A 9,353-nucleotide genomic window follows, 5' to 3' on the forward strand; every position below is an offset into this window, starting at 1 on the left:
TTCGCATGACTGAGGAAGGTCATCGCTGTCAATAGGGATTGTGAATCCAGTCTAAATCACTATCCATATATTCACCTGTGTCTTGAGGTGGTACTCGTATTCTACCTTTTCAGTAGATGAAGTCCTTCCCAGAAAACAGAGGTGGCCTGACAGTGATGTAACCTTCTTGATGGGCCATGTTAACCCTGCACACAAAGTAATAAATCAAAATGTACCAAGACTTGGTCTTGGATTAGTAGTGCGAGAGAGAATAATAAGATTAAAAAATAGTGTGAAAATGAAAAAATCAAAAAAATTGCTTGATCAATTGTTGCATTGAGATCGGACACCCCTCGCTCTGATACCAATTGTAAGATCGTTGAGAGCGCTAGAGGGGATGAATAGCGCTTCCGTTGCGTTTTCACACTTTTTGATAAAAACGTAAAACTTGCGTACATAAAATAGAGAAGGTAGCGGAAAAGACACAAGTACACAGAGGTTTTACTTGGTTTACAACCACAAGCTGCTACTCCAAGACCCACAATCAAAAGATCATTTTCGACGGAACAATCCACTAAGTAACTCCCCTCTTACGAAAGGGAGTTAAGCGCTTTACAAAAACGTAAGATCGGTAACAAGGATACCGACTTAGAAATTAAGAATAAAATGTAAAGCACAAGTTATACCGACAGAAATGTGTAGACTTTGATGTAGCTCCTCGGTGTGACGACAGCATTCCGGATGATCTTTCTTCATGCAGACGGTCATCGTTAGGTCATAGTCTGATGCCTCTAGGGTTCCCCCTCGAGGCTCTTTTATTGAGTGATCCAGGCGCCTGGAAGCCTTTTTGGGCACCTCCACGTTGTCCGTCGATCCACTATCGACGCTGCTGACTGGACACTTTTCAGGTGTCCGTATCCCTTTTCGGGTGCCTCTATGCTGATATGGAGGTTTCTGATCAACTTTCACTCTGCAACGCCTTATCCAGATCAGGGCGCCTGGAACCTTTTCAGGTGCCTGAAGCCTGAGGTGTCTTGACCATTGAGACTTTGCCACCTCACCGCCTCGCTGGCCCCATTCCGTTGTCGTCTAGTCGCTTGGAACCAATCAGAACGCCTAGACTGTTCAGTCGCCTGAATCCAGATAAAGGCCCGAAAACACAAGTTTTAGCCTCTCCTTTCCTGCATTACAAGTTAGTGCAAAACACAAAAGTAATAAGAAATAAATAGTTTAACAAACTGTTTGGTCTTGACTTCAGGTTTCTAGTGAAATCCTAGGTCAAACCGACACCTACTGTTCCCCTTACCGAGAACGCGTCCTCACCCACTCCACTCGGGAGAATTTACCTTGTGTCAACCAAGTCCTCCAGACTTATTCGACTTTTGCTTAGCCTCGATCCTCGACCCCCAGGATTTTCACCGCTAGACATCCAGTCCTCCAGACTTGTCTAATCTTCCATCTGATGTACTTGATCTGCCAAGTCTTTCTGCCTAGTCCTCCTGATCAGGACTTTCTTGCCCAGTCTTCCAAACTAGGTCTTCCCACCTAATCCTCCATATTAGGTCTTCCTGCCTAGCCTCCAGCTAGGGCTTTCACCACCTAATCGCAGCTAGGGCTTTCGTATGCTTAGCCATAACTAGGGCTTTAATTTTCTGTGCTATCTGCACACTCAATTCAGTTCATCAGATAACTTCACACATTTAATCTGAACCCTTTGTCATTATCAAAATCAACTCAAATATAGTTTAATAGGTTCCTTTTACTCTCTTGAGTCTCACCGTGCTAAAAAATTCTTAATTCATGACTTCTATCGATTTAAAAAATTCAATCTTTTACTTTTAACACAATGTTAATCTGGAGGTATACACCTCTAATTCCTTCTACAACAATACCAATAGATTCATTACACTCCCCTTATCTTGTACATATTAAAATTTTAGGATTTCAGAAGCATTTAAGTCATTAATGAATTTTAATCAAAACTCATCGATAGAGATCAAAAGTTAAATAAAATAAAATTTTTAAATAATTTCTCTAAATCAATAGGGGTCATGAATAAAAAGTTTTAAGATATGGTGATATTCAAGGAAGTAGAAAGAACTTTCTAGACTACGTTTGGACTGAGTTTGACTTGTCTAACTCAATCAATATTGATGGTTGATAACTTAAATGATTATGAAAGCCTAAAACTTTAGCATGGAAAAGATAAGAGGAGTGAAAGTAATCAATTAAGTTGTCCTAAGTAAATCAAAGGTGTCTAGATTCATGATATTGTATAAAAGTAAATAAATTTAAATTTTTTAAATAGCTTTTAAAGACTTGATAGAGAGTTTTGGGTACGGTGAGACTCAAGGGAATGGAAGGAACCTATTAGACTTAGTTTAAATTAAATCTAACTTATTTAAGTTTATCAAGGTGTTTTGATTTAAATGGTTTTGAAATCCGAAAATTTTAGGATAGATAAGATCACAAGAATTTAAGAAATCTATTAATGTTGTTCTATACTGAATCATAGGTGTCTAACTCCAAATATGATACTATACTAAAAAAATTATTAATTTTTTGAATATTTTTTTAAGAGTGATAGGGGTTGTCAATCAAAAGTTTTTAACACGATGAAACTCGGAGAGTGGAAGGAGTCTATTATATCAAACGTCTTCATCTTTCAATTTTGGTGTTACTTTGATCAAACAACAGTAAAGTTATTTTTTTAATTTTCTTTCTCTTTTCTTTTTGCATTTTAATACTTTTATTTCACTTTCCCTTCTTTCCTTTCGTAATTAACTATTAAAAATCTAAAAAAATAAAAAATAATTTTAAATTTTTTTTTTACCTTTTTATTAACGTTCTTTTATAAATTTTAGTTTTTTTTATTTTTATTAAGATTTTAAAATTAAAATTAAAAATATAAATCAAATTAGGGGACTGCTAAGAATGTGACAATATAAATTTAAAATAAACCTAAAAAGCGATATAAATTTAAAATAAATCTAAACTCTTTAACGTCGTGGATAACTTTTTTGATCAAAATTGATTAATGAAATTAAATTTAATTAAAAAAATATTTATTTTAATTTTCTCTCTCTCTTATAATTAACTATTAAAAAAATTAAAAAATTAAAAATAAATTTTTAAAGATGTTTTACTAGGCTACTAGGAGTTCTAGTAACTAAGTAAATTTATTACAGATTATATAAAAATTCAAATATTCAACTCATGTAAAGAAAATCACAATAGAGGATTTGTACTTGAAAACTTTTTAATAATAATATTCTTTTCTACATTATTAGACTTTATCTTTTTAATTACTTCTTTAGGCTCTTCTGCCTCTAAGGGTGGCAATGGGGCGGGGCGGGGGCGGGTTTGTCATTCCCATCCCCGCCCCCGAATTACATCTCCGCCCCCATCCCCGACCCCATCCCCGAACCTGTGGGTTCGGGGAATCCCCATCCCCGAACCCGCGGGGATTAAATTCCCATCCCCGCCCCCATCCCCGTCGTCCCAACCTCCGCTGCAGGATCTCCGCCGCATCTTGCGCGGCGTATTCCTCGTCGCAGCCGAGGCCGCCCAGCGATCTCCCACCCTCGAGGCTGCCAAGGCAGGGGATGTCCCGGCCCTCGTCTCTCGCGCCGTCAAGAACGCCTTCGTGTCTGCCACCGACCTTGCTGGGCTTACTAGAGGAACTCCCCGGCAGGTCTCCTCTCCCGAGGCGTCCTCCGTCGTCTTCTTCGCTGAAGATGATGAGCTCACTGCAAATCCAAGGACTACCAGCGATCCATCCAACTCGGAAAAGCCCCCGCCGCAATCCCGAGTCGGGGCGGAGATCCTGCAGCGGAGGTTGGGACGGCGGAGATCGGGGCGGGTTCGGGGATGGGGATAGTATTCCCATACCCGCCCCGAACCCGAATCCATACCCGAAAAAAAACCCCGAACCCGAACTCATACCCGAAAAAACTCCCCAAACCCATCCCCATTTCGGGTTTTCCCCGCGGGGCCCCGAACCCGCGGGGAAAATTGCCACCCCTATCTGCCTCCCATCTAACTTGTGGCAAGCTTAATTAAGTGCCCGAAGGAGTTCTAGAAAAAGGAAAGAAAAATAGTTTTTTATTATTATTCTTTAAAAAGCATATAACATATTTCAGCATTCCATTAAAATTTTTCCATTAAATCAAAATAATAATGTGTAAATTTCGAATAAACTAAAAATGATCATAATAAATATTAAAAATATTAAAATATTATTCTGAACATCTCAAATATCATAAAATAATCTAAAACTAAATTTTAGTGCAAATTATAATTAAATACTCGTACATCATTAAGAATAGGCAGACAGTTACCAAAAAAAGATTTACATAGTTAACTCCAAATTAACGTAATGCAAATTTTTGGAACAATTTATTTGATTTTCTAATTGGGATCGATTATGTGGATCTTTTTCCACCCCTTGTTAGAAGTTAGAACCTCTGCTTACTGATAACTCACCAGACTCCCATCAAGAAGGCACGTGGCCAAGTGGATAACCACGCCCCACTTTGTAATGAAACGGAAAATTTCATCAGAGCCGTCGATCGTGGTTGTAGGAAATGGTAGCGACAGACAGCTGTGCCTGTTGGGATGACAAAATTTGTGTTAATTAATGAGTACAAATTCTAAAAGAAAAAAATAATAATTTATATTAATTATTAATTGAAGCACCCATCTCTTCCCATATATGCGTCCGATCGGCTCAACAGGTCTGTTCTTCTACCTGCTGTCTCTCCTTCCATCCTTACCAATTCATTTCAGGCTAGGAATTTGTGAGTGGATTTTTTTTCACTCTTTTTTGTTGGTTGGATTCTTGGTAAGAACCGTATTTGGATGTCTTGCTTTGAGGATTATAGTTTTTTCGATCTTGGAATTCGCCTGTTAATTTGGCTGTTTTTTGATGCAGGAAGGAAGAAAATATTGCGGATTGGTTCTTCGAGTGGCTGCAGCAATTTCCACGGATTTGGAGGTCTCCAAGGGCATTAGCATGACGGTGTCTGACGCGGTAGGGGAAGCGGTGGCCTGGGGCGGAGGGGAGAGGAAACGGAAGTTCGGGAGCGAGCCACTGCCGGCCAAGTGGAGGACGGAGGGTGAGCAGAGGATCTACTCCTCCAAGCTCATCGACGCCCTCCTCCGGGTCCGCCGCTCCTCTGCTTCTGCGCCTTCCGCTCTGCCCTCGGACCACGTGCGGAGCCGCGAAGTCCGAAGGGCAGCGGATCGGGTGTTGGCGGTCTCGGCGCGCGGAAGGACTCGGTGGAGCCGAGCGATCCTCTTGGGCAGGACTCTCAGGCGTCGGGTTCGGCAACGAGCCGGCTGCCCGAAGCCTGCCAGCGCCGCCTATGTTACCCGGGCGGCGGCCGAGAGGAGAAAGTCTCCGGCGGTGGAGAAGAAGACGAGGGTCCTGGGACGGCTAGTCCCAGGCTGCCGGAAGCTGCCCTTGCCGTCGCTCCTGGAGGAGGCGTCGGACTACATCATGGCGCTGGAGATGCAAGTGCGCGCCATGAGCGCCATCGACGAAGCCTTCTCTACCGCCGGCGGTGCCCCGTCGTCACCGACTCATGTCGACTCGATGTAAGTCCAACGCAATCGCAGGATATTTCCTCTGCTTTCTTTTTGTTTTTTATTTTTTTTTCCTCCCCTCAAAATTCGTGGCGTATTCTGTTGTACATTTTTGTTGTCAGTTTTCCTTTTTGTTTTAAAATCAATCCCCATCAATTACGAGAGGCTTCAGGCTTTCCCCATGTGCTGCGAATCTTTCATATGCTGTCGCCGGTAGCTAGATTCCACATTGTTTAACATTTGTTTTGCTTCTCCCCGGCGTTGATTAGTGTTCTTGGATGACCTCTACTGTCTCTTGTTTTGTAACCTTCACATGTTCTTTATTTCAAAAATAGAATTTTTTTTTTTCTTGTGACCTTCACATGTTGAATGCCGAATGATTACATCCTTTGTTTTTTAGTTTCATCTGCAATGCTTATGGTAAAATATGGTAGACTTTTTGCCTGGGTTATGACCTTGTTAGAGTGACAGGACATTATAAGTGAAGCAGGTGGATTGAAGATGAGACCATGTGAATCTGAGTGTGCAGCAATTAAAGAGGATATATATATATATATATTTAGAAGGCAGTATGTACCCAAAGGATCATAATAGCAATAAAGCAAACATAAATGAATGTGTCAACCGCACAGCAATGAAAGTTAAGGTTGAGAATCAAGTCATGTGAATGGGGTATCATGGCTGCTTCATTATTATTCATAGGGCCCTAACGCTCTGCTTCTGCCTGTTGGTGTTGTGCCATGGCCAGCGTGCCCTGTGATTAATGAAAAGATGAACATTGCGAAAGCTTTTACTGCCATAATAACTAGTCCAGGCAAGAGACGAGCGCAGGACAGCACATGAGCTGGCAAAACACCTTGATAAAGAACAAGGAAATGGGATAGAAGAGGTAGAAGGGAGCTGGTGCATGGCATAAGCAACCATCATTGATTTCCCAGGTGGCCTGTGGTCTGTTGTGTAACAATGTGGCCAACAGTGACGTAACGTGTGAGGGGCCCGGCCTTTGTTGTTGTTGGGTTCCTCGTGTTTGATAGCCAACGATACAAGCTGACCATGTGGCAAGAGTGCAGAGGGTAGGGTGACTGGCCTGGCCTTTGCCCTTTGCCCTTTGCCCTTTGCCCTTTGCCCTTTGCCCTTTTGCCCTGCCTAGTAAAGTCATAAGGTGTGACATGTTTTTGGAGTCATATGCATCTGATGCCACGCAGCTTGGCTTCTGGCTCATTCTCAGGCAAGATGCTCTGTTTTTGGAGTGTTGTTTTCGGTGAGGGACACTAGAGACGGGAAAGTTGGAAACACAATCACATGGATGCATTTATATGTATTATTGGATTACACACTCAATCTTCTTGTCTGCGGCGGCAACAGAATCAGAAATGCCAATTTCATTTTTGTATGGACATAAGCCCGTACAGGACTGGGGAGCCAGTTTATATTTTTTTAACTTTTTAAATATTTAATGCAATTAAAAATCAGGGTTAATCGGTCAGTATAAAATATAAATATTTTTTTTAACTTCGATTGGAAAAAATAAAGGTTATATTCTCAAAGTCAACTTAGTTAAAATCTATTCATTCTGTCTGTCATCTATCTATTTCCAGGTGGGTCAATTAATTTAACAAGGTAGGGTAGATAGGTAACGTCGATTGATGGAGCTAAACAGGTCGAATGAATGACTGAATGGACAGATCGGGCCAAGGGGCTAGTGAGCCAGTTAGAAAGATAGGTTTGGGGGGCTTATCACACCAAAATTTATATAAAACTAGTCGGATTGGATAGTCTAGTTAGGCTGAGTTCGTATGCCAAGCCAAGTCAAGCAATTTGAGATGTGTTGGCTCACCCTCCTAATTAGCATCCCTAGCCCATCAATTTCAATTGGGCTGGATAGGTTGGGAAGGGTAGATTAAGTTGGTTAGTTTTGTTGGGGCAATTTGCTCTTGGTCAATGTTGACCATGACACAGATTGAACTTTGATGTTTGAACTACGTAAAATATCAAGTAAGCCCAAATTAATTTAAAGAACCTTCAAGTTCAATTAGTTAGTCTAATCAAGTAAGGTTGATTTAATTGGTCGTGATGGATCTATTAAACTGAGTGGCCGGATCATGTTATGTCAATTGACTAGGCATTTATTTTACTCCACTCAATATGTTCGCTCAAACCAGCTTTTCCAATCAACGTGCTTAAAGAAGGAGAGAATATTTTTTTCTTATACATCAAATATTAAAAAATATATTATTAAATTTTAACATTACATTTAAACCCTAATATATATTATAATAAGTTCATTTTTTAAATAAAGTAACGGAGTTGAAATGATAAAATGACTAACTAGTAGTGGATTCGAGGTAACTATCTAGATATGTTTCTGTCACAATCGCTATTTGAGAGAGAATCTGAACTATTTCAACCCTTTTTCTTTGGGGATATGAAATGATGTATCCATAAATGGCACACAGGTACCATCATTGAAGATTATTCCAGTTGCTCCAGCCCCATGCTTGGTACAGGGTCTTGCTGTCGATTTGATTTGAAGCGTGAGCTCAAAGTCCCAGAGGAGTACAAATCCAAATCCATGGCCCTTGAACTCCAATAATACTTAGCACTGCTCCGGTTAGGTTTGATAATTCCAAACCTTGATTAGATAAGATCCCTGTGCTTTTTACAAGGTTTGAGCGTTGCTATTAGCAAGAACCGTAACAAAATGCCGCCACGCTGTGTGTCCATGCGTGCAGATAATAATAAATTCCACAACCAATGAAGTAAGGATTGGTTGTAAAACAAAATGGCCTCGTGACCCATTTAAGCAGGAAGTAAACATTAAAAAAAAATGATAAATCCCAGTTAGTCCCATTGACTATCTTTGGGGGTGACCGGTCCGGTCCTATAGAAGTTTCCTATCGACCATCAGAGTAAATCGAGAAGTACACGCAGTAGCTGAGGATCGAATCGCAGGTGCCTGAGTGACAATATGGATGTCTTACCGTGGCACCATTGCCCCGGGGACAAGCAGGAAGTAAACACTAGCAGAGTAGACAAGAAGGTTGTTGGTCAATAATTTCTCACTTGTGATTAAATAAGGTTCTTGGTCAATAGTTTGTCACTCGCCATTAGTCCTAACAATGATATTTTAATAGCATAACAATGTAATTTAGATTTTTATATTTGATATCAAGTGTGCAAGATTATCATGAGATTATGAAAACTAAAATGATTAAATTTGGATGATAGAGTTCATGATTCCAGAGAGTAATTGTGAGTAAATTTGTGCTCGTCGATTATTATCTAGCTTGAAAAAGGATCCAAAAACTATGCCACATATGTATTTGGTTGATTGATATAATCTTGTGTTTATTTTAAAAGATGATTATATTGATGTTTTGATGGCTTAGGTAGAAGTCAGGCTACTTAGAGCTTATTATATTTTTATCGGCCACTCAAGTCTGAAATTGTAAGGTAGCTTTTGGGATTCACTTCAATAAAAGGTAAAATCCACTACTCCAGCGGCTCTATACGGTTGACCCCACGACCATTTGTGAGAAGGTAAATCAGAAAACTGTAGTCGGTCACTACGAGAAGGACATTACCTCGACTTCGTCGAAATTCGATTCTTGTCCATTTCAATAAATCTTTCCCATAATAACTAAATCAAAGCTTTTGAGGTTCGACAAACTAATTGAAGGGTGACTCCTCTAGCTTGGTACTACCAATCAATTGAAAAGCGGTTCAACTGATTGAAAGATTAATTTTGAAGAATAATTTTTTAAAATTTAAGTTGTTGATAAAAATAA

At 40.2% G+C, this 9,353-nt stretch overlaps 1 protein-coding gene across 3 annotated transcripts; it reads left to right on the forward strand.

Moving 5' to 3' along the window:
- Nucleotides 1-4,682: 4,682 nt before the first annotated feature.
- On the forward strand, nt 4,683-5,971 carry LOC141835156 (transcription factor bHLH148-like). 3 transcript variants are annotated; one of them, XM_074722590.1, is made up of 2 exons: nt 4,683-4,715; nt 4,913-5,971. In XM_074722590.1, exon 2 carries the CDS (start codon nt 4,994-4,996, stop codon nt 5,579-5,581), a length of 588 nt encoding a protein of 195 aa, XP_074578691.1. In that variant the 5' UTR covers nt 4,683-4,715; nt 4,913-4,993; the 3' UTR covers nt 5,582-5,971. The 3 variants fall into 3 exon arrangements, with proteins under 3 accessions (XP_074578691.1, XP_074578690.1, XP_074578689.1); XM_074722589.1 differs by having other exon boundaries at nt 4,703-4,778; XM_074722588.1 differs by lacking the exon at nt 4,683-4,715 and adding an exon at nt 4,724-4,822.
- Nucleotides 5,972-9,353: the final 3,382 nt, after the last annotated feature.

Source organism: Curcuma longa, chromosome 9 (assembly GCF_044706935.1).
Source record: "Curcuma longa cultivar G26 ecotype Majalengka, Jawa Barat chromosome 9, ITB_CL_G26_1.1, whole genome shotgun sequence".
Taxonomy (NCBI): Eukaryota; Viridiplantae; Streptophyta; class Magnoliopsida; order Zingiberales; family Zingiberaceae; genus Curcuma; species Curcuma longa.

What these genes read in the sequence shown, in the direction of transcription:
- LOC141835156 (XM_074722590.1), top strand. Translation starts at nt 4,994, where the DNA reads ATGACGGTGTCTGACGCGGTAGGGGAAGCGGTGGCCTGGGGCGGAGGG.